Consider the following 27942-nt stretch of genomic DNA (forward strand, 5'->3'; position numbering starts at 1 on the left):
CCGGACGCGAGCCGGCCCGTGCGAGGGACTCTCTCCGCGCGCGGAGCCGGGCTGGTGGGCGCGTCGCCGGCGCCGCCGAGGAGGCCAAGGCCGCCGCCGCCGCCGCCCTTTCCGGGTCCGCTGCGGCGGCGCTCCGAAGGAAGCCAGGGAGTGCCGCCCGCGTACCGGCCGGCCTGGCGCCGCTCTTCCCCGTGACCGCCCCGCTGGTGCTGCTGCTGCTGGGCCGCCGCCAGCACCGCCGGTGTTGGGGCTACCGCTACTACTCCGCCCCGCCGCAGCCGCCGCCTTGCCTCGTCTCCCGGCCCCTCCTCGCCGCCGCCGCCGCCCGCTGCCGGTCGCCGCCCGCCCCCGCCATGCCCGGCCCGGCCGCCGGGAGCCGGTCCCGCGTCTACGCCGAAGTCAACAGCTTGAGGAGTCGCGAGTACTGGGACTACGAGGCGCACGTCCCCACCTGGGGGTAAGGCCGGAGGCGGGAAAGAGACCGGCGGGCGGGCGGGCTGGGGGTCTCTCGCTCGCTATGGAGCTATTCGGCGCCGAGGCCTCGCCAGCCAGCCATGGCCTCCCGGCTTCCTGCCTGCTTGAGGCGCAGCTAGGCAGTCTGTGGCCCCGCGCGAGGGCCGCCCTTTCCCCACATGGTCCTCGGGGCGCCTCGACGTCCGCATGGTGGGCAGAGCCGGAGGGCCCGTCTCGAAGGCGAGTCTGCGTGTCCAGGGCGCCTTGGGAGGCAGAGGAAAGCACAGCTGGAAGTGGGCTCGGCCGCCTGGCGTCCCTTTAAAGGCCCTGCTTTGCTTCTTCCCGGGCCTGCTCTCCGCGTACTGCGCTCTGTCGCTCCCCATGTGCAGGGTTTAGCGCACCCACCCGACAGCCCATCATTTGCAGCCTTGCTTTGCGCGCCGTCCCTCGTGCCGAAGAAGGGGCTGGGAAAGATGGAATCACAAAGTGGCTGGGATCTGGAACGGTGTTGATTAAGAGGGATTAAAGAATAATAAAATATGAAATCAGTAATGGAGATCCTGCAGTGTAGAGTCCAGGTTGTTCTTGGACTCCAAATCTCAGCAGCCTGCTTGGCCAGTAGTCAGTAATGACAGACAAGAATTGGCCACAGGTTTCCCGCCCCTGGGTTCAAGTAGCATTCTGCAACCTAGTGCCCTCCAGACATTTTGGATTACAGTTCCCACCAGCCCTAGTTAGTAGTATGACTAGTAGCGATGATAGAAGTTGCTTGTTGGGTCTAGGTTGTTGCTTTTGGGATTCACTCTTAATACTGCAAACTTTGATTGTGCAATGAAAGTGGGCTAGTGCTCTTGGGCTCTTCTTCCCCCCTCCCTACAGAAGCCCCACATTTTGTGGTAGGGTAGAGGAAGTGATGGGAAATGCCCTGGAAAGTGTAGGATAACAGTTGCTTACTGTGGCATCATATAAGTGTCCCACAAACAGATCTGAATGAGTGCTCAATAAATAACAGACATCATATAACCATCCCAGAAACTTTTTGCAAGGAAATGAGGATCGAAAGCTCAGTAAGCAAGTTGCCTTGAAGTGACTACTTCAAAATGTCTAGAAAACTACATAGTTGGGAAAGGCTACACTAGGCCCTCACAGGTTTGAGATGCACACACAAGTTCCAACTCAGCTACTCTGAACACCCTTCTGTACTAAGAGTAAGGTGATTGCTTCCCATCTTCATTGCATTTTTATGGGTGAAAATGAGTTTCTAACAAGTGTCATCATGATTCAGAAGTAGGGCTTAGGAGTTGCTAGTTATTCCTGATTAACAGGCACAAAGCTGTGCTCTTACGTAGTGGTGTTAGGCGTGTGTGCATGTGCACATGTGCTGTGCTGGTTCCTCTGTCCTTTCAAAAATGAATAAGCAAAAGTAGGGTTGGGCATTTGGTTAATCGGTTACTTTGTAAAGTTTTATGAGCATAATATAATTAACAACTTTGATACTTCATACTAATCACAAAAACCAATTTGGATAACATTTATTGTGAAACAATAATAAATTTATTAAATGAATTATTTTATTACATATTAATTTCACTCTTCACCCTAATGAGATCAGGAACAGCTTACATGGTTTTCCCCTGCCCCCGATCCTCTCAACAATTGTAAGAATGTAAGAAGAGCTCAAAGACCCATCTAGTCAAGCATTCTCTTCTCATAGTGGTCACTCTGATGCTTGTGGAAACCAGAGCGCAACAGCACTTTCCTCACTTGAGATTCCCAGCAAGTGGTATTCAGATGCATTGAAAGCCTTATCCTCCAAGAATTTGTCTAATACCCTTTTAAAGCCATCCATGTTGGTGGCCATTGCTATATCTTTGGGAGCAAATTTCTTAGTTCTATGTGTTGTATGAAGAAGGACCACCTTTTGGCTGTCTTGAGTCTGCCAATATTTAGCTTCATTGGATGACCTCTGTTTTTTTAGTATGATGAGAGAAGAGAAAAAGCCTTCACCCTATCCACTTTCTCTAGTCTAGACCATGTATGATTTATTACACCTCTTTTTGCCTTTTTTCTGAACTAAGATGCCTCATAGAGGAGTCATACTTGCTTTTTCTGAAGTTTTTCCAGTTCCACAATATCCTTTTTTGGCTGTAAGGTGACCAGAACTGTAATGTTCTAAAGATGGTGGCACCAAAGATTTGTATAATGACATTATGATATTATTGACTGTTTTGCTTTAAATCCCATTCATAATTATCTCTCATATGAAGTTCACTTTTTTCACAGCTTCTGTGGGCTAGGAACACACTGAGGTGTCCAAAGCTATACCATGATCTCACTCCTGGTCATCCAGCACCAGTTCAGACCCCATTAGTATTTGTTATGGGGTCAGGTTTTTGTTTTTTACTATATTATTTATTTTTTTGTTTTTTATATTGTAAACCATTCTGTGATCCTCAGATGAAGGGTGGTATAGATATGATGATGATAATAATGATGATAATGATAATAATGCTAAAGATGTGAACTTTCCAGAAATTGTGAATCCATAGAAAAAACAATGTTGGGGTAGGGGGGGGGACTTGGGGTGAAATATGCAATCCATTTTAAAATCATACTTTACAGTTCAAAAGTCATTTTGTAACTTTTGTAACATAAACTATATTATATATGACCTTGCTTACTATAAAATTACCATGTTTTTGTATATTAAAATGCACTTTATTCAGACAATAATTATAGGTTCAATTTACTTTTTAAAATCTTAGTTACAAATGGAGCTACAAGATGCTGAACCGTAAGAAATTTTTTTGGGCATCTCTTTGGTTTTACCAGTTTATGAGGAGCCAGCAAAAAATAATAAAAACAGAAGAAACAGTCAACATTACAGTAAAGCAAAAAAGGAATTAGATATTCTGAAAATTATTATGTCTCCTCCAGTATGAAATTCGACAAAAAGCACTCATCTCCATAAGAAGAGCTGAGAAAATGAGGGACCCAAGAGTCTGTGAACTGTTGGCATCTGTCTGTCTGGAGAGACAATGGAGTGCGCCTCCAGGGGTGAAGTCAAACCCCTGAAGTGACCTTCCCGGGACATAAGCCTGGGCAATGTGTATGGGGGTCCCATGCTGCCCAGATGACAAGACACGTGCCCCCTCCCCTTGGCCTCACTGAAGTGGTCCAAAGGAAAGCTGAGCAATACATTTGGCACCAGTTTGACTGCAGAAGTTCCCAGAAGGAAACTTAGAGGTGCCATCCAGCTGTCTTAGGGACTCCACTCCTGATTTGTGTAGGGTTTACTAAAAAAAAATTTCTCCCGAAAATATCAGGCAAGGCAGCAGAGGTTTAGGATCAGAGTTTTCTTTCTCCTAGATGAGCTACCTTCTCAGGTTGATGACGCTCATCTGCCGTTTACTTCCCTCTACACAGCATGTGCAGGAACTACCTTCTTGACTGTTGGACCCACCATTGGTCTCATTCTTTCAATCAACTGGAGCCTGTCTTTACAGGCAGGGAAGTCCTTAACTCACCAAGGGTTTGTGACCCATCGGCTACCCTCACCTGGTTTAGCTGGCCAGTCAATTCTACATGAAATTTAATAAGTCTTTATTTCTGAGCTATCACTACCAAGTTCTGGGTCTTCATATTTGTTACTTTCTTTCTCCTTCTTTCGCCAAACCTTTGTTAGGCATTATAGACATATTTGTTACATTTATCATGGACTGCTCAAGTTTTGCCCAGATTGAAACAAGCTGATCTATTTGATATATCAGTTTATTTCTTGATTTGGTGTAAGTATTTCCAAACATAGATCAGTTTCTTTTATACACTGTAGAAGTTGAAGGAATCTGACGTAGGTAAGAAGCATGAGGGGTCAGAAGCTTGCCACCATGCTGCAAGAGGGATTAGTTTGGCAGAATTACAGACTGCATTTGAGGTCTGAACACCTGAATATGTTCTGTATTCTGCAACATTTAAAGGTGCATTTCCAACATGTTTGTTGCTTGTTTGTAATCCAGTCAAATGCAGAAGCAGTGCTGTCATCACTTACATTTCTGACTTTAAATCATGAATCCAATAGATTTTCACTAGAATCAATTGGGTGGCAAAAAAAATCCCGAAACCTTCGCAAAAGAGGAGCAATGGCTCTGACAGTGTCCTAGAACCCTTCAGCCTTACTAGACATTGAGAAGGACACAGGAGGACTCTAGGACCCTATCAGAGCCCTGCCGCCTCCTTCCCAAAGCTGGGCAAACACTTACTGGGCTTTGGGAAGGCAGCACTCTGAGATGCTGCCAGACCCCTCACACACCCTTCTCAAAGCTGGATGGTTCCCGGCTTTAAATGATGCATGGATAGAAAATCCTCACATGTAAGTTACCTGTACATACAAATTACAATGATCTGATACAGTACATGGTATCACATACAGGTCTTTCTGTTACATAATTTTTAGAAACCATTTTGAGGGAGTAGATATGTGAAGACTTTGTCTTAAACATTTTATTCAGCATTGTAAAGGAAAATATTTCATAATCTTTTAATTTTTTTATGGGGGGTGGGAGAAAAATAAAATGGTGTTGGAAAACCCTGCACTTTTTCTGAATTTTCTCAGTCCCTCCCCCAGGCCTTCACATCTCTGCTGCTTAGCAAACTTGCCTTCACATCTCTGCTGCTTAGCAAACTTGGCTGCTGCACAGTTCACCCCTAGCTCCACGTCATTTATAAACAAGTTAAAAAGTTTCGCCTAGGTCCTATATCCTTGGAGGACTCCAATTTCTACCTCTCTATTGGGAGAACTATCCCTTTATTCTTTCTCTTGGCTTGCTGTCCCTTAACCAGTTACCTGTTCTTTTATCACATAACTTGGTGAGGATCACAGTGTTGACTGGCTCACTCATATCTACCGTATATGGCAGGTGACACTCTCAAATAACGCTAAAATGTTAATGAGATAGGATCAAACCTTGCAGAAACCATGCTGATTCAACTTTAGCAATACTTATTTTTTCTAGATGCTTGGCAATGCTTCTTGCCAGTTTTCCTGGAATAGACACCAACCAAGTCAGCCTATAATTTCCCTGATGTCACCTGGACCCTTTTCTTTTTCTTAAAAAAGTGGTGTTACATTGACCACTTTCCAGTCCTCTGGTATGAAGGCTGACGTTAGAGACAAGTTAGATATTTTTGTTGGAAGGTCAGTGCTTTCATGGGCGGCTGTTATCTGGAATGATTGATTTGTCCATTTTTTGTTAATATTTATTCATATAACATGTACGGTGCATATTAAAAGGACATTAGGACAAAAGAAAACACCCTGAAAAAGAACTATACAAAAAAATAGAACACTTTAAAGATATCAACAACTAATACTAGTGGGACAGCAAAAAAGAAAAAAAATTAAAGGACGTAAGGAAGAGACAAAAAAGCCAAGTAAGTTCAGTGATTCTTCTAAATAAAATCATACTTGGCTGAACAAGGCGACCTACCTGAAACTTGTCAACAAAGCCAAGAACTCTTGTCTTCACTATTTGCCTCAGTTCCTCAAACTCCTTAAGTTTCTCTAGGCACAGGATTTGCCCCATGTATTCCACTGCAGAGACAGATGCAAAGAACCATACAACTTCTCTACCATCTCTTTTTCCTCCTTTTCCACACCTTTGAGTCCCTTGTTATCCAAAGGTCCAAATGCCTTTAGCCAGTTTTCTGTTTCTAATATATTTAAATATTTCTGTAGTTATTGTTAGCAAGGTAAATTGTCCCAACACCTTGACTTTCCAGACAACTTCCATCTGTCTGCGAGATGGTTTCACGTCACTCCTTAAAGGAGATAAACAAATTTCTCTGACCGCTCTGTGTTTTATGTTGTGTCCTCAAATTCTTTCTCCGTATCTCTTAACGTTGTTGGCATGACTTCTGCTAAGGTTTGAGTTCTCCTTCCCCCCTTTTGTTTGGACAAGACTTCCATTTATTGAAAGAAGTCTTTCCTAGAATAGCTTTCTTGACCCAACTTATTAATCATGCCGACAACCTCTTGGCTGTGGTGGTACCTTCACTGCTTAGCTTCTGTTATTGTGGTTGCAGGGTGGGACCCAAGCATTTTGCAGAGGTTTGACCCTCCTGACTTTCTCTTTTAACTTCCTTTTTTATTAGAGGTTTCCTCTTCTGAAGTCAAATGGACTGTGTTGGACTTCCTTGGTAATTGCCCAGTTATATTGAATTTGATAGCACTGTGGCCAGTTGGTTCAAGAACACTTATATCTCCCTCCAGGTCCTCCTAGGCAGCACTTAAGATTAAGTTCAGTGTTGCTGCCTCTCTTATCAGTTCCTGAAGGGTAGGTTAGGCTGAGTGTGACTGTTTTAACATGATCTAATGAACCTCATCACTATGAGAGGACTTGAATCATGGTCTTCCTGGTCTTCATCCAGTACTCTGCTTGCCATGTTGTGGTTTTTGCCATTGATGGCTACTTATGTTTCTGTTCAGAGAAACCTGTAGCTGTAGCATGGGGCCTGTGAGAAAAGCTTTTCCCATCCTGCAGCAAGGTTTGTCCCTCACTTTCATGGGGCTGCTAGTCAATCCTTGCTAACAAATAACACCATTATGAAATAAGTGGCGTTCATTCTTGGAATAATTGACTGCAATCAAAGGGGTGGCCAATAGATGAATGTGTGCTCTAGTCTTGAGTGGCAGACCTGACCTCTTAATATGTTATAGATTTTAGTTTGCCCTTGTAGTTTTGCTGAAAAGCCTAAAAGCCTTCCCTCCCACCCTTCCAACCCAAAGCTATAATTTTAAGTGTGGATGAGTAGAAGGACAGATATAATTGGTTTGGTAATAAATTTGGGTTCTTTTGATTAATGTGATAAAGATGAAATGAATTATCGTAACTTTCAAGAGTGTTATGTAGTGGGTTGGCATGCCAGGCAAACTGGAGTGGGTGAGAAGGAATTAGATGACAACTGGGTTGTGTCATACAGGAACCAGTAGGGCGGGTTTGGACTGCCTTTCAATAACCTTTCAGTAATGTGTGTTAACTTTATAATCTGGTAAATACCTAGGAAGAATGCTAATAATTTTGGATTTCCCCTTTTAATGCATGCGTATGTGCCAAGTGGCAATGCTAATATACACTCAAGGTCGCTTTGCTAGAATTGGAAAGGGGGGTGTGGTGTTCATTTCTGGCTAATTAGAGTAAAATTGTCAGCATGATATTGGGTATGTGGGAGTTCGTAAATATACGACTGATCTGGCACATGTAGCTTAATGTGTCCTCAGGATAACTCAGCACACTAGTCAACTCATATGCTTTAAGCACTCCCTGATATACAGGCAAGATGATGAAACAACACTAACGGGTCCAAGCTGGAAACTCTTGGGTGTATGCTCTCTTGGGATGTCTAAAAGCTAATAGTATAATCTCTGCCTGTGAAACGGTGAAGGAGGGTTTCTTCCCCCGCAGCTGATACCAGCCTCATTGTCAGGATGTTCAGGGGAAAGAGAAGTTGTCTGTCAAAGAGGATTGTGGGAACTGTCTTTCTCACTTTGGACTTGGAAGTTGTTAGTTCTGAACAGTTCCATCAATTCTGTAACAAAAATTAGGATTATCATTCCAGAGAAAGAGGTCTCTTGCTGTGGGTGGCATATCTTTTTTCTGATGATGGCAGGTGAATAATGAGTATTGAGGACTTTTAGAGGTTGCAGGCACCATTCCTCCTTCCCTTGGATCTATGGAATTCTGAAATGCTGAAGTTTAAGCATCCTCATAACCATCAGTAGCAAGCCATGGAGAGCAAGAGTGTTCAGAAGTGGGATAGTTCCTGTTCAGTAGTTTGAAAGGTCTGCACGTTAATATGTGCCCTGCTCCTCATTCTTCAGTTTCAGGGTATTAGGAGCAGAGGGGTCAGGAGAGCATTTCAGCCTAGTCACTTTTCAGTTGTTTTCCTCTTCACTGTCTGCAGTAATCAAGACGATTATCAACTGGTTCGGAAACTCGGCCGGGGGAAATATAGTGAAGTCTTTGAGGCTATAAACATCACCAACAACGAACGAGTGGTTGTGAAAATTCTTAAGGTGAGTTTTTGTTGGATGAATATGAATGGTTTTCTGAGGTGGGAGCAATGCTGTGGCAACAAATCTTCCCTAACACTGTAATGGGCTGTTCTTGATCTAAGCCCCTTGCTTAGATCATATCATATTGCATATTCATATCTGGAGTGGATGTTGAGGTCCTGCATTCTTAACTTTGTGTCTGGTAGTGGTATTTAGTTATCACTCTCCTCATCTGTTTTTAAAAGGTAGCATTGCTGTTGGGACCATTTTGTGAAGGAACAGCATGTTTCCATGTGTTCAAATAGCACTGCACACGGTGGACACAGGAATTAACATCTGGCAAATTTTACTTGGCAGGACAGATGTTAAGGCCTGTTCACTGTAATGCAAAGGCTACCGGAGCATCCTTTGATTAACATCTCAATGATGAGCATTTGACTTAGCTGGAACTGTGGTGGAGGTGATCAGGCAGGTGGATTTTGGAAAGACTAACTTGGATGTTGCTGTTAGTAGCAATACACCAAAGCACACTTAGCCTCGCTTAAAATGAGGATGTGGGATTTTCATGTTTAGCATTGCTCATCATTTGCCTTCTGCTGTAAAAGCATTTTATCAAAGGTGACCCAGTAAATATATTGCCAAGGTTGACATTACCTTTTGGGGGGGGGAGTGAATTCTCATGACTGGCATGTTTAAAATTCATGCCCACATTATCAAGGCTTATCTATGAAGATGACAGCTTAGACTTTTATTTATTTAGATTTCCTCTTATTTATTTAGACTTGTGGTCATAACTAGCATCTGTGATCATTGCTGTTGGCCCAGCATCCTCTTTAAACTTCTCCCAGTTATCCTTTCAACAGTTGAAATGGTGAGCCTCAGTGTAAGGCTTTCCAGGAGTATTCATCACACATCAGTGGTGGCTTATAGGCTACTTATTGTGACTTCAGTGGTTTGCATTAGGTGAATCTGGGTTGGCATTGGCACAGTGCTACCGTACTGAAAATAAAGAAATGTGTGGAAAGAAGTCCAAGGATGTGATTTTTTTGAACTCGGTCTGAGCAGATTGCTTCTGTGGGTGGTCAGTTTTTCTCTCTGTGGTGTTCCAACATTGTGTGTTCTAGTGCAGCATTTGTGAGAATTGTTTAAAGGGTAGATGTAGGAGGTAGACACACATTAAGTCTCTGCTCCCGCACCTCAAGACTGCCTTCACTAACCTGGTGTCCTTCAGATCTTTTGGACTACAACTCCCATTTGCCCCAGCCAGCATAGCTGACAGTAGTCTACAACTTGATGGACTGTGAAGTACTCCTGGTTGAAAAGCATTGCTTTAGTAATGGAAACAGGAAGTGCAAGGAAATGCTTGCTAAGTAATTCCTGTGGAACCCATGACAAACTTCCTGTGGGCACATCACCTCTTTCTGGCTGACAACTTTCTGCTGTCCTGTTCACCAGAGCCCAGAATGCCCCCTAGAGACCGAAAGTGGGAGGGACTGTCAAAGTATGCCCTGAAAGAATCCTCCAAACTAAGATTGCCCTGTGTGACTCTGGTACCATCCAGTCTTGATGTCATCCATTTCTCTTCTGCATGATCCTGTGTCCTGCATCAAAAGCTTGTTGCTTCTTTCCCACTTGATTTGACCTGATAATGGTAGGGAAATGTTGGCTTCCCTAGAAATTGCAAGATTGGAATGGATTGGCACTACTGTCCAGTTTAAGGGATGGGTAAGACTTAGTCTTAGTTCTTGTGGAAGACTTCGCAGCTATCGGGTGACTGGCCGTATGTTTAACAAGTGAGGTACAGCTTATGCTAAACGTAGTACATTAAGAGAATGAACTGAGCAAGGAAGTGCCTGGTTGCAAATGTCACCTTAGTCATGAGGCAAACTCCTGCTCTCAGCCCCTCTCTGTTCTGTAAGTAGTCCAGTGTTATCTCTGATCTCAGGGAGTTGCAAGGATTTTGGATACCGACATGAAGCATTTTGAGCAATTAAGAAAAATACAGTGTAAAGGCAACTCGAGGATCTTAATGTTTCCTAACATTTTTAAGTTTTGAGATGCCGTTAATTGTTTCACAAGGCAGTACTGTAGTATTGAAGAGGTGGTCTCAGCAGAAAACTGCTTCAAAAGAGATCCTAGATGCAAATATACTTGCTTATCCTCAGGTTGTGCCTCCATCCCTCTCCTGAAAATTGGTGGTTGATGGTGGCAAAATACCAATGAGTGTCTTTACTTGCTTTTGTCTTTTTTGTATGAAACCTCTGGATTTGGATTTGAAGGAGAGGGAAACACTGCGTGCTAGCCCTGGTGTTGTCACCTTCTGGAGCCCTAAATTCCTGTTTGCACCGGCCCAACACTTCTTATACTTGTTAATCCCTGAGCCTGCTCATTGCTTTTCTTCTTGGGCACAGCAAATGCATACTGTTGTGCACCTAACTGGCCTCTATTTTCATCCTGCTCAGGAGGCTTATAGGGTTTCCTGGATCCCCAGGATTTGCTGGTATGCTTCTTTCAGGGAAGAGTTGCAGACTTTGGTTACATGATGATGATAACGTTTATTAGTTAACTTTGCAGGCATTGATCATAAGTGTACAATGTAACTGGTGTCTACAAACAGGAATGGTATTTCAACTTCTCTCCGCCCTTTTAAGCCACTCCTGCCACCAGCTCAAAACTGCTGCCACCTGCTTGACCCTAGTTTTCTTGCAGAAACCTCCTCTATCCACCGTGATTGCTAAACGTTCAGAGGCAATGTAGGAAGTGCTATCAGCAGATGGGAGGGTGGTTCTTTATAGTGTCCCATGCGAGGCTGGAAAACTGATACTAAAAAATAACATGTATGTAGCACAGCTTTGCTTTTAATCACTGGCCTTGTAAGCCATAGGGTGCATGGAATTGGGTCCAGGCAAGTGAGCAGGCTTCTGGAAGAAGAAGACCCCTTCTCCAGTCCTAGGAAAGGTTTGCAGATCTTACTGACCCTCCTATGCCAGCCCCCAGCAGGCAAGAAAATTGGTTGGCTTATTTACCAGGCTGATAATAGTAAGCATATCAAAAAAGTGGTGACTTCAAGAATTTCAGTTACTTGCCTATTTTTTCCCCTTCCAGTGGCTAGCAGGATAAGAAATCATACTAAATGTATACACTTCAATATACTTGCTTAATTTTCCAGGTTCATAATAAAATAAGAATTTTGATTTTACATAATTAATATTATAAGTACAGAATATACAGCTTTGGCTGTCAGCAGACTCCAAAGGAGCTGACAGTCAACCCTCTTTTCTCTTAACCTGCAGCACAAAAAGTTCTCTAGACATAAGCAGGAAGTAATTTTGCACCGATATGGGAATATTGATGAGATATGGTCAGGTTTTGGGTGTGGGTGCTTTCTAATCTAAACTGGCCACTTGGTCTCCTCCTTACTGCTGCCTCACTTTTTTAACCTTTGAGGAGGGGTGTTTACCCCACCCCACGGTTCTGTGGTGTGGCTGTCTGCCAGTACACATTAGGAGGGATAAAGCTGTGCTAGCAGCTGAGGTTCTGAAGAGTTTCTCACCATTTTAATTTAAATTATTTTAAATTGAGAGTGAGAGTTGACAGCAAGGTGAATCAATAAGACAGCACATTTGAAGTTCCTGGACCAATGAGGACAGAGGAGCAATGACCTACTTTGGTGCTTTAATTGGTCTAGCAACCCACCCAAGTGGTGTCTCATTGGCTCACTGCACTGCCATTCTTGTTCTATGAGAAATCCACTAAATGAAATGGTAGGCAGCTCATAGGACCCTCAACTGCTACTGCAGCACTGTATTCCTAGCATTCACTGCTGCTCCCCACCACTTGCTCCTGGCTTGCCACTATGGGCTATACTTTGAGCTCCGGCCCTTTCCCAATCTGAAACGGACATTTCTGTACTAACCACTTCCCCATGAGGTGTATTCATCATGGGCTGAAACTCTGCCCCATCCACTCAGTCCCTCATCTTCCCCACATTCGGCACGGGAGGCTTTTGCTTATACTGTCAAAGACTCCCCAGCCACATGGAGGGTTCTGCTTTCATTTAAGCAGAAATGAACAAAAGCCCCTGCAGACCTTCTATACTTGGGGGAGGGGGGGAGAGATGGGATGGAGCAGTTTTGGTGATATGCACCAGGGCATGAGGGGAGGTGCTTGCAGGCACACCCCTGCCTCCCATCCTAGGATGTACATTTGTGTGTTCAGGTAAAAATTTAACGTTGAAAGAAATCTCACTTCTATTCTCTCTTTATGTATTTAAGCCAGTGAAGAAAAAGAAGATAAAACGAGAAGTTAAGATTCTGGAGAACCTGCGAGGTGGAACAAACATCATTAAACTGATTGACACTGTCAAGGATCCAGTGGTAGGTCCTAGTATGTGTCAGGAGCACTGGAATAATTGGGGTTATCTTCAGAAGTGGGTCATACAGGAAGCTTAGCTCCTCACACAGGTTTTACAGTTCAAGTGTGTGTTTACTGCAGGTGGAACAGGTCTCATGTTTGGATTTTTGTTGTTTAGGCATCTGCATAGTTTAAAAACCACGTTAGTTTCTGTTTTTAACAATAAGCTCTTTAAATGACTCTTAGAGTTCTTTGGATAGATAAGGGAGGGTTTATTTCTGTGTCTTGGGGTCAGAGAGAGCATTATCCAGAAGAATCTTGGAATAATCAAGAAAGCAGGTTACAGGAAAGGTGTGGTTATATCATACATATTCTCTCTTGCAGTCAAAGACTCCAGCTCTAGTGTTTGAATACATCAATAATACAGATTTCAAGGTGAGTTTTTCTTCCTTTCTATACATAATGGATTTTCCAGGAAGCCTTAGGAGAGGAAATGTTGAATCTATTGAAACACACAAAATTTATTCTTGCGGAAGAATGAATTGTGCAGTCTTATGGGCACTTTGTAAGAAACTAACTGCAATCAGCAAGCAGTCTTTCTGTGTGGTTTTTGTGGTCCATGTTCAAAGGGAGTAGTGCAATAGAAGTTTACTGCATTTCCTTGATACTCTGTCTCAATATAGCAACTGTTGCCCTGCAGCATGTAATTCCATGCTAATCTCCCTGCTATGATACTCTGTTTACTGTAGTCTTGTTGATGAGGAAAGTGGGGCCTGATTTTTACAGTGGAAAAAAGCTGGATATGAGAGTAGAGTTGGGAGGAAATGTCAAGATTTGTTGAGCATTAGGGGGAAATTTGAGACTAGGTTCTACAAAAGTGACAGTCTCTACTTGAATCACAGTGGAACTGGCATTTAAAATCACAAAGATTATGCAATTTTAAAGCTATGTTTTTTGGTGTTGGTTTTTTTTTTAAGGAAAGCAGTCAGTAAATTGGAAGTGTTTGGTTTGCCTCATCTATGGGTGATAGCCTAAATATCTAGGTCTCAAAATGTGGTGATAGAATTTGACAGCGAACTTGTAGAAACATGGCACAAAATTGGACTTTTGGAGGAGAGTTGGAATCTGAAGCAGCAAATGCCAACATGAGCCATAGTGAGCGTTTCAGAAACTCAATGAAACTGAGAATCTGTGGAGGATGTATTTAATTTCATTTCATTTTTATACCACTTTATATTTTTGATAAAAAGTTTTCAAAACAGTTTACAACCCAGATTAAAACATCAAATAAAACAATACAGAAAAAAATTACAGAAAGAAGTTAATCATTAAGTATACATTCAAAGCAGCATAATTAAGAGGACTCTAAAATATTATCTTAAAAAAATTCAAAATTTAGCATTACAAAGAAGGTCAACTATAGAATGCTCATGCATTTAACGCAACAATGTCAGAAACAGAGACAAGCACACTTCTCTGAGGTGGAGACCTGGAGTTCCTTGTCTAACTGGCAGTGTGCTGATGTGGCTGAGCTGTGCTGATCCCAATTCTTAGTCCAGACCTAGGTGTAGCTAAGAAATATTTGTGTGCTAAGTGTGCAAGGTGAAGGTTCAGAATCTTCTTATGTCATCATAGTGCCCTCTAGATGTTGAGGAGTCCAACTCCTGTCAGCCCCAGCAGCCAGTGTTTTTCATTTCATTTCACATTTAATTTGTACACTGACTTTCTATATTGCTATGCACAAGATGAATTACATGCTGAAGAAACAACAAAATATATAGCAAAAATCACATATCTTTTAACAAAAAAGTCATAATAAAATGTATGACTTTAAAATAAACAACTTATACAAAATAAGGTAATATTCTGTAATCCATTAGCATATAATAGTGCACAATAAAATTAACCATCAAAATATCAGCAAACAATAATTAAAGAAATTCACTATCAACAATAAATCATCACTAAAATATGATAAAAATAACAGCAAGTTACAATGCATAAAATATAACACACACAAAAACAATGTAAAAGGATCAAATTGAGCAACAAAGCCACATAACTTACAAAAAATAATAATTCACCTCACCACCAAAAAACCCCACCTCTTCTCCCTTCCCAGCCATGGTCTCGGAGAGGCTGTTGCTCAGTTGGACTTGATTGAAGGGGGGGAAGGCAAGGCTCTTTTGCCCTTCTTCATACTTTCTCCCCAAAGAAGCTGGTAAAGAAACGGGTAGCATGCTGAGTTGATTCATGGGGTGGGGCATTTGCCTGCAGGCTGAACCCTGCCCATCAGCTGCCATCACCCAGTGACATCAGCTTGTTGGACAAGTGGGTGTGGTTTGGGGGAAATGGAGAGTTGGGACGAAATAGGCCCAGGGGGGCAGAGATTCCCTTTCCTTGCTCTAATGCTTGCCAGGATCCTTTAATGCTTCTCTGAGGTTTGTCTGTCTTCTGCTTCAGAGATCTTGCAGCTCTGTCTCTTGACCTGCCCTTGAGTGTAAAAGAGGTTCTACAGAGTGTGGAACACAGTGAGAGGCCACTGCAAGGTGGGGGTGGAGGTGTAAGAATGACAGGAAAAGCACAGCACTGATTTTTGCAATTTTCTGTTTTCAAATTGATTTCAGCAACTGTATCAGATCCTGACAGACTTTGATATTCGGTTTTATATGTATGAATTGCTCAAGGTGAGTATTCATGGGAAATTTGAAAGGTCAACCCTTGGTTTGAATTTTGTTAAGTGGGGTTGTGTATAATTAATACCTGCAGGATTTTTTTTATTATTTGGGAAAGGGAAGAACAGCACTGCTCCCATACTTCAACACTTTTTTGTGGGCAACATTATGTCTTGGTCACAGCTCGAGAATACCTCCAAAGTCCTCTGGGACTTCTTGGGCCCTGATTACCTCTTGGAATAATTTAAAGGTGTGATGTGTCTCTGTGGATATGCATAAAATTCATTCCCATCCCTAAACCCTTTTCTGTAGAGAAGGATAGGCAAATCAGAGGAAGTTAAGAAATCAGTCAGTCACACAGCAACAGACAACCTTGGAAAACAGAGCATACATCTGGCTCTTATAACTTCTTCAGAGGTCCTCAGGAGTCAGTGGATTTTGCTTTCTGACTTTTTAGCCCCTGTGCACTGAAAATGACTCCCAAGTTCATCTCTACTAGTTTCTGCTGCCGCCTTTATCTTCTACCATCATATCATTTCTTTAACGGCTCTCAAATGTAAAGCAGTGTCTAAATAAATTTTGCTGTTTCAAAGTGTTAGAACAACTTGCAGCTTGGTCGAATTAGATTGAAATGGCCCCTTATAATTTCTGGAGTTCAAAGACTTTATTCATGCAGGAGCAGATTTATCTTTGTAGGATTTATTTGCAGAAGAGATTAAAGAGAGAAAACAGAAGATATTGTCTCAATAAGTTGGGAGAGAAAGAAACGAAATGATAGAGTTGATTTGAGCAGAAAGGCTACAAGCAAGTGTTGGCTAGATTGCTAGAAAAACAGTACCCTCATGTGGTTTAAAATAACACATGCATTAACTAGAAGCTCAGAAGAAGGAAATGTCTTTACTTGTTTCCAACATGAAGGACAGACAAATTTTTCTTGTAAAGCCACAGGTGCTGGTGACATGCTGGAAACAGGCACCACCTTTGCCCTGGCCTTGACATATTTTTGAACCCAACTGGGATGAGCAGCAGAGGGCAAAGCAGCTGCCACCAAAAGTGCAGTAGCCTGGAGAGAAAGAGTGAGTCCTGGGCCATCTTGTTCTTGCTGTGCAACTAGGCAGTACTGCAACTTTTAACCTCAAAAGGGGTTTCTAACTAGAGACCCACATAACGGCCCCATGTGAAAACATGAATATCCTTTTTTCAAAGCCTTGGCAGGCTTGGCTATCTCATTGTTAAGATTCCAGGAGGAAAGGTTGCTTGACCTATTTGGTGGGCTTGGTTCTTTCCAAGATCTGTGCTTAGATTTAGGCTTTTGGGAGGACTAACAAAACTCTTGGATAACTTATTCTACATGGCAGTGTGGCATCCTTGCTGGGGAGAGAAACTGGCACATAGCACAGATATATTCAGCTGCTATAATTTCATCAGTGGAAAGGTTTAATTTTCCTTGTGTGTCTTTTTTAATGTTTTAATTTAGGTTTGGCATAAGTAACGAGTACATTCAGTATCTATTTTCAAATCGTAAAGTCTTTCATACAGGTGAATTACAATTCGAGCCATTTTTGTTGTTAATTTTCCTTGTGTTGGGTGTTAACGTCTACATGTCTCTGGCAGGCCTTGGATTACTGTCACAGCATGGGAATCATGCATAGAGATGTCAAACCTCATAACGTCATGATAGACCACCAACAGAAAAAGGTAAAGACATCTGAAGAATGACCCTTGTGCTTTGCTATGGCTGAGTTCTTGATGCTGAGTTGGGTCTCTGCCCTGTTCCCCAGTCTGGTGTCTTTTAGAGAGGCCTCCATCACCAGATACTTCAAAGATCTATCATAATTCATGGTTTAAGCTGCTGCTGGGGTGACCCAATTTCTTTACTGATTACCTCCCCAGTTCTGCCTATGTCTTGAGTCTTAGCCATCCCCTCTTTTTAAAATGTGGGTGTAAGTAAGATCTTTTACTATATATTCTAAAGGAATATTATCACTGGCTTTGGCTTCTGTTTTAGCTTTTTTGGTTCATTAGTCAAAGCGGCTTACATAATAAAGTGATTGCTTACAAAATCACAAGCTAAAAAAAGTAAATACAGCAACAGTATAACAACTGTTTTTATTTAAGAGCAACAGACAAAAGCAAATTCATAAAAGCAGTACATCAGATGTTAAAAGATAGCTGGAATGAAAAAATTCACGAGCCATTTAAAAATAGACAGCAGGAGCGTGGCAGATCTCCAGTGGGAGGCTGTTACATAATCTAGGTGCAACTACTGGGAAAACCCGTCTCTTGTACCCCCCTGCCTAGCTACACAGAGCTGTGTAGGGATGGAACACAGAGAAGGGTTTCTGATGCCAATCTTAAAGGCCAGGTGAATGCATATGAAAGTAGGTGGTTTCTGAGATAAGCCTTTTGGGAGCTCAGTTTGACTAGGTGGCTGAAGGGGAATAAGGAGAAGCTCTATGGCAGCTACAGCTAGAGTGCTGTTAGTAATGCACCACATCAGAAGGCTATAAAAATGTTGTGTCCAAGAGAGCAAAGCTGCCCCTTTTTCTCTTCAGCCTCCATAACCAACCCCTGATTTTCACATACACTCAGTGAACAGCCAGGCTTTCTTTGGGCCCCTGCATTTCCTCTCCAGGCCTTCCTGACTATTTCCTCCTTCACTCTCTTGGTCTCCTCTGATGCTGCATGAAAACCAGGCAGCCTTGGATTCCTCCAGCCCGCCTGCTACACAAATATCTAACACAGTCAACTTTTGCACTCCCTACTTTGCTCTCTGAGAGTGGGAAATGGATGTAGAAAACACCTTTGTTTGGCACTTTCTGTTCATCAGATAATCTTGACAGCAATGCCCCTGCACCTTTGCAGGGTTCGTGAGCATGAGGCAGGAAGCCCGGCTTGTGCTTGGGAGCACCAGTTGTATCCTCTGCAAGAGGTTCTTGCCCTTGCAGCTGTCCTTGTGCATTAATGTTGACTGGGGCCTCCTTCCGGCTTAGCTGTGCTCTCCCACAGGTGCATGCAGCTGGTCCCTGTTTTCTGGCAGTCAGTTCACTTTCCTTTTAGGAGTCTGGTGACTTATGATTAGTAAATGAGTCATCCAGTAATACACAATCTGAACAGTACAGCAGAGCTAATTTTACAGAGTCCAGCAGATGATAGGAGCTGAGCACCATCCTGGCTAGCAGCTGTGCAAGCGCCATTTGACCAAAGTGTTGAGCAGGCTCCCTGGCTGACTGACTGCCTTGTATGTTCATAGTTGCGGCTCATAGACTGGGGCCTGGCAGAATTCTACCATCCAGCTCAGGAATACAACGTCCGTGTGGCCTCGAGGTACTTCAAAGGGCCAGAGCTCCTCGTGGACTACCAAGTAAGATTTTGTTCCTTAGTGTGAAGTGCTGGTAACTACCAGTGCTACTATCCCCTTCACCTCCCCAGGGAGGGGTCAGCAAAGATCAGCGTCTGCCAGCAAACCAGTTAAGGGTGACTCCTGGTAAGAAATGAAGGGCAACGTGGAGATGAATTCTCAGTGGCTGCATCCATGCTAGAACTCAATGGGCTCTTCGAATTTGAGCCTGGGAATGTGAAAAAGACCCATTGTTCCTTCCTCTTTCTTGTTAATATGCCTCAGCATAAGCAATAAAATGGGATACAGACTTGGAGGCCTAATTCCTGCTTTTGACCTCACCCATGTATTTCCTGATATGATTTGTGTTCTCAGTTAGGATTATCTTTTCACCTAGTTTATTGCTAAGTGACACAGGAGGCCAGCGTGCTTGAAAGGAGGTGGCAGAATCATGGCAGATGTTCTCCCCTTCTCACAACTAGGCATTGGGGATGAATGACTGCCAAAGGTACCTTCAGGGCTGATTCTGTAGGACTCTGTGGGCAGGAAGCAAAAAGAGTCATTGCAATCAGGCTTAATAGTCAGTGGGGGGAAATGTTAGAGGGCAGAGAGATTCGTTTAAGCAGATTCTTACTTAGAAAAGAAGTGCTTTGTGTCTCTTCAGCCTCATTAATGGGCAGCCCATGCACATGGAGGGAGGATTGCTCTGCAGATAGACTTCCTTCCTGAACTTCAAAACAGGAGGATAGATAATTGATTACAGGATAGAAGTAAGAAAGAGAAAACCACAAGGTAAAAAAATTAGTTGGAGGTATGTGGCACTGAACAGAACCAGTAATAGGAAATGACCAGACTGGGCCTTTCTTGAGTGCTGACAATATACCTTTGATCAAGTGAATCTGAACATTTCTTGGGAACAGATGGTGTTAACTACTTTAGACAGGACCAGTTCTCTGCAGTCCGGAAATAAAAGTAAGGGTACTTTTAAAGCAGTTGTCTTTCAGATATTGGAACCATACTCTTGTATAATGTTCAAGGCTAATATATAGCTTTTAATTGACTCGGTTTTCAAAATCCAGGTTGCAGTTGCACTTCTAGAGGTAGACGTGTCTGCAGAAACCTGAATACTCAACCTGCCCCAATTCATTTCTTTTTCTGCTCTTTTCCTCTTTTCTCCTCCCTCCCCCACCCCAGATGTACGACTATAGCTTAGACATGTGGAGCTTAGGCTGTATGCTGGCTAGCATGATCTTCCGAAAAGAACCTTTCTTCCATGGTCAAGACAACTATGACCAGGTGAGAAATTATGGCATAGAACAACTTGCAAAAGGAAGCTAGTTGTTGAACATGCCCCTCTCTCTTTCCACAGCTATCATGGCATGGATCAGGATATCTAGTCTTTGGTGGCAAAAGGATGTCCCTGTTTGTAAGATGTTCTTAAGGTTTCTCAAATTAGAAGTGCTTATTTTGAAAGCTTATGCTAAACCTTGCATTTCTACCTTGAGGCTGGCTGCACCATTGGGAGGCCAAAGCACTAAGTTTATAGGGTGGCTTGGGGGGTGCTTCTTCACTTGTGGATGCCTGGTTGCAGTGTTTACCTTTTCCCACTGCACAGGTGGCCAGGGAGACACCTGCAGATATAGGACCTGACTATTGGCAGCTGTCCCAGAGTGGATGCAACAAAATGTGTGCAGAAGCCCTACTGTAGGGTCACTCTTGTTTGGCCAATTAATAGAATCCCAAGAGTTGCATCTTCAACTTCATGGCTGTAAACTACCCTTGTGATTATTCAAATAGGAAAGGGTCAAAGGAGACCTTTCTTGCTTGTTTCTTCTTCATTTGGTAAAACTCCACTGTGGTCCCTTTTTTGCTGGCACTAAAGTATGATAAGACTAGGAGGAAAGTCATTGGCATTGGGATATGATTCTGTAGCTAACTTGTGCCCATGTAGAGGATTCTTATTAGTACGGCCAGAGCTGTGCTAGTTTTCTTCTGCCCCTGTACAAGGGACACGCACAGTTCTGAAGCAGAGGGCAAGGAGTTCCCTTGAGCTGACATTGGGCCTCTGCTAGCTTCCTGTGCTATAGGTTTGGAGTTTGCACCAAGGCCTGTTCTCTAGTGTTTCAGTGTGTGTTACCAGTTGTAAATGCACTAATATTTTGAGAATGCCATATCAGAATAAACTTTAAATATAAAAATAGTTTCCATCAACGAGGCTGAGTTCAAGAGGAGAAAAATGCAAATACAATGTGGAAATACATGAGTGTAATAACTAGAAATGCGAAACATCTTAACCAGAACTACTCTACGTTGATCAGCATTCAGCAAATAAGAATTCACATTTACCCTTTAAGCTGTCAAAAATAAAATACCTCTATCCAGCCACATATGTATGGCACAAACTCATATAATTTTATTCAAATCATTCAAGTAAAAAGGTGTTCAAGGCCCATTCAGTGTATTTTAACCTGGGGAATCTGACTCTTGCCTTAATTATTCTTATAGGTCCTAAATGTTATCGTGCTTTGGCCTTTTGACATGCAACATTTGTGGAAATAAACTCCACAGATTTTGCATATAAAATGCAAAACCACAGTAACTGCTCAAAATAAGCTGGAACTTGTTTGAGAACCATCTCACTGCGATCTTCAGTACCCTCAAGTAACTTGTCTGAAAGGCTTTTTTTTAAAGTTCCAGCTTTTACATCTAATGTCCTCTTGTGCTTAAACAAGATTGTGCCCTTGACATTGCAGGACTCAAGTGGACGTAGACTTGGTCCTCCTCCTGGCATAGCTCAAACACCCCTTCCATCCACAACTGTTAAAGCAGTCTTCTGTTGCTAGCCAAGGCTGAAAGGAGTTGTAGCCCAAAATGTCTGAAGGGCACCAGGTTGCCGTAGCCCGGCTAAAAGTATTGTCATACAAGTGGGTGGCTTTGAAAGGATGGCAGCTGACATGGGACATAGAAAACTGCATTTTCTTGGTCTGTCTAGCCCAAGTCTTGTCTGCTCTGACTAGCATTAGCTTTTCAGGACAATTCTATGAGTCTTAAGTCTTTGTCTGGCCTGTTGCCTGAGATCCTTTTCAGTGGTCATGGCAGGGACAGAAACTGGGGCCTTGTCCATTCCAAGCATGTGCTGAGCTGCAGCCCGTCCACATTCCCCCTTATTTTAACTAGCAAGACGACTTTGGTGATATGTCTGAGACAGAGAGAGAAGATACAAAATGGAGACACTCCTCCTGCATGCCAAAGTCGTGTACCGTCTCAAGCCTGCTTGCACAGCTGGTTCATTCAGCCACGAGGTGCCCCTTGCCTCTGCCCGGCTCCTACCCATCGCCCTTGCATTGGCAGCTCTTGAGCTAGCTTTGTCCCGGTAGAGCTGCACAGCAGGTGTAGTTTTGCTTGCTCTCCTCTTTCCAGTTCAACACATCTATTCTTTCATTTCAGTTGGTTCGCATTGCAAAGGTTCTGGGTACAGATGAATTATATGGTTATCTGAAGAAGTACCACATAGAACTGGACCCCCACTTCAATGATATCTTGGGACAGTAAGTTTACTGTGGCGTGTTTGTTTCCTGGTGGTGCCCAGGGTGGGGACACTAAGCATGATGTATAGGGCCTTTTCTTCTTCCCTACTGGAAATGGATTTTTCAACCCATGGGATTTATTGTATTTTGGTAACCTTTTTTTTTTTTTTTGAAGGGGGGGAACCCTCACAAAGCAGATTTAAAACGCACCCTGTAGGTACATTTACTTGATTAGGTTGCTGATAATGGGAAGTGAAAGCCATTGAGGGGCCAAAATGTCCCTCTGTCAAATATATGAAATGCAGTGCAGCTTCTTTCTTTTTTTTAAAAAAAAATTATTATGGATTTTCTTGTTTTACAGAAGTGTAGTGCCTCGTATTTTTTCTTCTTCTTCCATGTAACATTTTTAGTGCAGCTTCTTTCTGAGTTCCTCCACTGGATCTCTTCATTTGGAAATCTTCAGGTTTTTCTACTTTGCTTACAGGCATTCACGGAAACGTTGGGAGAACTTTATCCATAGTGAAAACAGACACCTGGTCAGTCCCGAAGTCTTGGATCTTCTGGACAAACTCCTACGATATGACCATCAACAGAGGTTGACAGCCAAAGAAGCTATGGAGCACCCCTATTTCTGTGAGTATTTTGGTAGAGCAGGAGAACTGTTCAGTTAGGCACTTGTTTATATAAAAGCTGTTTGCCATTGCAAAAATGTTCGATTACATGAGCAAGGGGGAGTAATTCTATAAAACCATGCATATAATATTCTGCAGAAGTAGGAGAATTTTATTGGAATTTAAGGAGGTAACCTCAATTTTGGAAGATAGAAAATATTTTAAAAGGACTCAGTGTAACTGCATTCTGAAATGTTTGTATCTCTCAAAATGAAAAATTCTGGGATTTCAAGTCATGCTGGGCCCTGGTAACTGCTCCCCCTTTTCTCCTACAGATCCAGTTGTGAAGGAGCAGGCCCAGCCCAGCTCTGACAGCCCTGTGCTCTCCAGTGGCCTCACAGCAGCACGATGAAGTTTGGGGGAACGACGGGTAATTCCAGAGGTTTACAAATACAAACACCCTTCAGTCACCTAGGGAAGGGATGAACCAAACCCCTGTATGCTCTGCAGCAAGCCTCGTCTTGAAGGGGGTTAGGGCTTAGCCTCCCTCTCTCTCCAGCACTTACGGCTACCCAAACTTTCTCTCTGTGTTACTGATCCAAACAGTTGTGCGAGATTTACTTGGATAAGCGGCTGTACCCCCACGGTCTGCACGACTGGCTCTGGGTTGATTCTGCAGTTTTGTACTCTACCTTTCCCAGCCTACCATTTTCTCTGTTCTTCCGTTGGGCAACATTTCAATTTCTCCCCTCCCACAAACACTGGAATGTAGCATATGCACCCCATAGAGGCAAGCTCCTGTGGGGTCAGATTCTACTTAAGTCATAAGCAAATTAAAGCCTGTAAGTGGTGGGTTTCACCTCTGCTCTCTCCAGGTCTCACTCTGGCCCTCATTTTCCTGTTTTAAAACCAGCAAGTCTTGGAAATGGTTTTGAGTCGGTCAAAAGTACATTCAAAGCAGGTAGCCATTGGGGAGAATCCTACTTCCTCCCCCTTCCATTCCCTCTGGGGAAGTGCCTGCCTTAGTTGGAGGAAAGGTCATTCTTTGAGACAGAAGGAGAGCTTCCTCTGGCGAGGCATGTTATTATCGCTAGAAAAGCCAACCTGGTCATTCCCATCACTGTGCAAAATTCAGAATTGTGTTGATTACAGCTGCTTTGACTATGTGAAAGAGGCAAAGAGGAAGTGTTTGGGCAAGGAGACCAGTGGGGAATTTTGGAAGCCAGACACGGAGGGGCTGTTCAGAATTGGTGTGCAACAATCTGCCAAGGGTTCAGATCCCTATAAGCATTTTTACATGCCCAGCCCAGTGTTGGAATTGTTGGGGTAGAATCCTCTGCTTTGGGGGAATGGTGTGTAAGATGCTCCTTTTGTTTTTCCATTGGGTCTCGTCATGAGCCCCATAGTTCAACCCCACCTTTGGGGGGGATTATATTGTGTGATTCTGGTGACTTCATATACCTAAATCCACACACAAAAAATGTCGCCATGCCGAAATGCAGATTTTTTTTTCTTTCTGTTACATTGTCAAATATTTAATTTTAAGTAAGAAGGTTAGATTGTTTCTATTTGAAGCATCTGTTTACATTCCACATCCCCATAACGACATGTTAGCATTGATATCAGGTCAGATCCATTTGTACAATTCACTGGAACCAATAAATCTCTCTGTGTACAAACCTGTGTTGTCCTCCGTCTAGTCTCTGGGAATTCCTTGGAAGGAAAGATCTGATTTGGGGGTTGAGGTACAATTTTGGGGGCATAGGAGGAAAACCCTCTTGTTAATCTCTACGCCTTAAAGCTCAGTAGCTTGAGTAGAGCCTTGGATGTGGAAGACCTGTGTTCAGGTCCCAACTCACTGGCTGGCTTTGAGTGCAGGGTTTGCTCTGCTTTGCATCCCAGTTTTGATGTCCCTCTTGGACCTTTTATTTCTGATCACTTTGTTGACCACTTTCAGAGGACGTTTATGCCGAGCAGAATCTTAAAATGATGGACTCTTCCTTGTGACCTCTAATCACTCTTCCCTTAACCATTGCTCACTTCTGTTTCACCCATACATCTTTTCTCACCTCGCTGTCCTTTCAGGAAAAAATAAAGTTTTGTTGCAATTCTGCAATTAGTTCTTTTTTAGAACATTGACTAGCGAGCTCTGGCTAAATATCAAGAAGTAAGTGCATGGATTAATTTGTTTAAGAAAGCAGGTCAGCATTTCCACCTTCTATTCTCTTAATTTGAATTTGTCTACGTGGTTTTCATGGCCCCCAATTTACGCTTGTTTTACTTTTAAGAAAAGCCATTGTTCAAAATGCACACAAGATGTAAGACATTCTTGCGTAATTAAATGTTAGATTGAATGTAGAATTTGGGGGTGGGTAGGCATACTGCCGATCCTTGTAGCTATGTTTAGCTGAGTTCTGTCAAAGTACCATCAAAACTTACTGAAAGATAGAATCATTTTTATTGAAGTACCTGATGCGTCTTCTCAGTTCTTTGATCTAAAGGCTTCAAACATGAATACAAAATTTACTCTGCCTTTGACAAATGGGGGTAAGGATCCACCCCACTGCCCCTTGGAGACTGTGATGGAGTCTTTTTGCACAATGTGGTGGTACTATAGCAGCAGCAGCAGCAGCAGCAGCAGCAGCAATAATAATAATAATAATAATAATAATAATAATAATTAATAATAATGTAGCACTTTCATACGTACGTGAAGCTTTTTAAACATTAACTTGTAAGCCTAAACAACAACTTTGTAAGGTAGGTTATTATTGTTGTTGTTGTTGTTGTTGTTGTTGTTATTATTATTATTATCGTCATATTGCAGGGTTAAGGCTGAGGAAGAGTGGCCTCCCTAAGGCCACTGTTGGAGGTGAGATTTGAATTGGGGTTGCCTGATTTTGTAGCAGAATCTATTATCTGCTTGGCAGCCTCCCGGACATTGGCATGGGAACTGATGGCCCAGAATGAGCATGTTAGGGAGTGATGTGCTTAGCAAGCATTTCTCATTACAAACCAGGTCTGTGGCATTTCTTAATGTTGTGAGTTCAGGCATGCATATCCCAGGAGTGGTGTGGCCACGAGGACCTTCGCTTCCGATTATTGAGTTTTGTGTGCATGTTTGTTACCCCTCCTGTGGCAGCCAGCCATTTTTGGACAAGCAGAACTCTGCTGGATAAGGTCAGTGGCCCATCTAGGCCAGCATCCTGTTCTCACAGTGGTCAACCAGATGCCTGTGGGAAGCCTGCAAGCAGGGAATGAGTACAACAGTACTCTTCCCTCCTGCAGTTTCTAGCAACTGGCATTCTGCAACCAGTTGCGTAACATAGGAATGTAAGAAACTACCTTATACAGAACAACTGTCCATCTTGCTTGGTGTTGTCTATGCTAAGTGGAGGCAGATGCATTAGGGTGAATGGGCACTGCTTCAACAACCTCAATCTGCCGTGGTCATTGGCTCTGGCTCCACTTATTATTGCTGGTCTCCCTGCCTTTCACCCTAACCATCCCAATGAGCATCAGCCACCACAGTGGCTCTCCAAGGTTTCACATATGAAGTCTTCCCCAGAGCTACCTGTAGGTCCTGGGTATTGAAAATGGGGCCTTGGGCCTGCAAAGCAGATTCTCTACCACCAAGCTTCACCCCTCCCCTAAATGAGCTGCATTTGTATAGCTACTCTTCTGCATATTTCTGGTTTTGTTGGGTCATAAGGTGGGGCAGGAGCTCTCCCAGGTTAGAGTTCCAAGCAACTGAATGCTGTGTCTTTCATATCTGCTTGGCTTTGGCAGAATCTGAGCATATAAAGCCCTGTCTTCAGCCTGTGGCTGGAGGATGTAACAAGTGGGAATGGAAAATCCAGCCGAAGGAGAGATGCATTGAGGCATGCTCTGTGCTGGGGGAAGGGATTTATGTGAAAGAGAAGTCTTCTTCGCTTCATAGCCTTCCGTCTAGGTGGACTAATCTTCAGAAACAAAGATGGAGGAGGTGCTTTCTATCATGGATGCAGTGGTGGAATGCTAATCTGAACATTTATTTTCCTCTGACATTTTCCTTGCTTTTGCTTGCTGTTCCTCAAGGGCGTGGGGTGGGGTTGTTAGTGGTTTATTTTGTCCTTGTTCTATTATGTGTTTTGTATGTTTATCTTGTATTTTTATGCTGTGAACTGCCCGGAGATCTACAGATGAAGGGTGGTATACAAATTTAATAAGTAATAATAAAAGTCATCTCGTATTCAGGCTCATGACTATACCATGCCAGTGCCTTGGCACAGTTCTTGGAGAGGCATAGTTGCTTCTCAGATTGGGAGCTCCTGTCAAGGCAGGTTGGCTCCACAGTGTTGAAGCCTGCCATTGGAATGCAGTGGTGTTTGACCCAACAGGCCTTTGGCCATAAATGTAAACAGTTGCCTCTGGCTCTTGTTCCTTGTGCTAACCATTCTGGCTACGCAGTGCCTCCAAGCTCCAGCTTTGCGTTTGATGCTTGCTTCCCGTCTCTTCCCTAGGTCTGTCTGGTGCTGTTCTCCCAATTTTCCATAAGCAGAACAAGAACCAAATCAAACGTTTTAATCTGCTTGTGTACAGAGATGGTGGTGTGCAGCTTCCAGATGTCGTCATCCGAGTGGCAGGTTACGGGAGCAAGGACTGCGGCAGTGGCAGCAGCTGATGGGATCGAACAGCATATAAAAACACAAACCTTAACTTCTGTCTTTGACTTCCTGTTGACCTCTTCCTGACCAAGAAAGCATGGGAAATGTGAAGGGTATGCGAAACCGCTGTTGGCTCAGGTGACTTCCCTGAACCCAGCCCAGTGTATGGTGTTCTGACCACCTGGCTCCTGTTTTGCGGGCTGGGGGAGGAGGGTGGGCCTGTGGCATGATGGACAGTTCTATATTAAGATAATTATATATTATTGAATAAAAGTTTTAAAAGTAAA

At 43.2% G+C, this 27942-nt stretch overlaps 1 protein-coding gene across 1 annotated transcript; it reads left to right on the forward strand.

Annotated features, from left to right (window-relative positions):
- The first annotated feature begins 88 nt into the window (after positions 1–88).
- Positions 89–27942, forward strand: CSNK2A2 (casein kinase 2 alpha 2). The gene is made up of 12 exons (XM_081921124.1): positions 89–457; positions 8413–8524; positions 12778–12879; positions 13241–13291; positions 15484–15543; positions 17146–17229; positions 18785–18895; positions 20066–20167; positions 22319–22419; positions 22883–23031; positions 23345–23439; positions 27512–27942. The coding sequence occupies exons 1-11, from the start codon at positions 354–356 to the stop codon at positions 23419–23421; spliced, it is 1053 nt and encodes a 350-aa protein (XP_081777250.1). The 5' UTR covers positions 89–353; the 3' UTR covers positions 23422–23439; positions 27512–27942.

This window comes from Podarcis melisellensis (assembly GCF_964234715.1).
Source record: "Podarcis melisellensis genome assembly, chromosome: 8".
NCBI lineage: Eukaryota > Metazoa > Chordata > Lepidosauria > Squamata > Lacertidae > Podarcis > Podarcis melisellensis.

Coding starts and splice junctions, on each gene's coding strand:
- CSNK2A2 (XM_081921124.1), top strand. CDS start 354: ATGCCCGGCCCGGCCGCCGGGAGCCGGTCCCGCGTCTACGCCGAAGTC. Junction 17,230..18,784: donor TAGACCACCAACAGAAAAAG/GTAAAGACATCT, acceptor GTATGTTCATAG/TTGCGGCTCATAGACTGGGG. Junction 18,896..20,065: donor AGCTCCTCGTGGACTACCAA/GTAAGATTTTGT, acceptor CCCCCACCCCAG/ATGTACGACTATAGCTTAGA.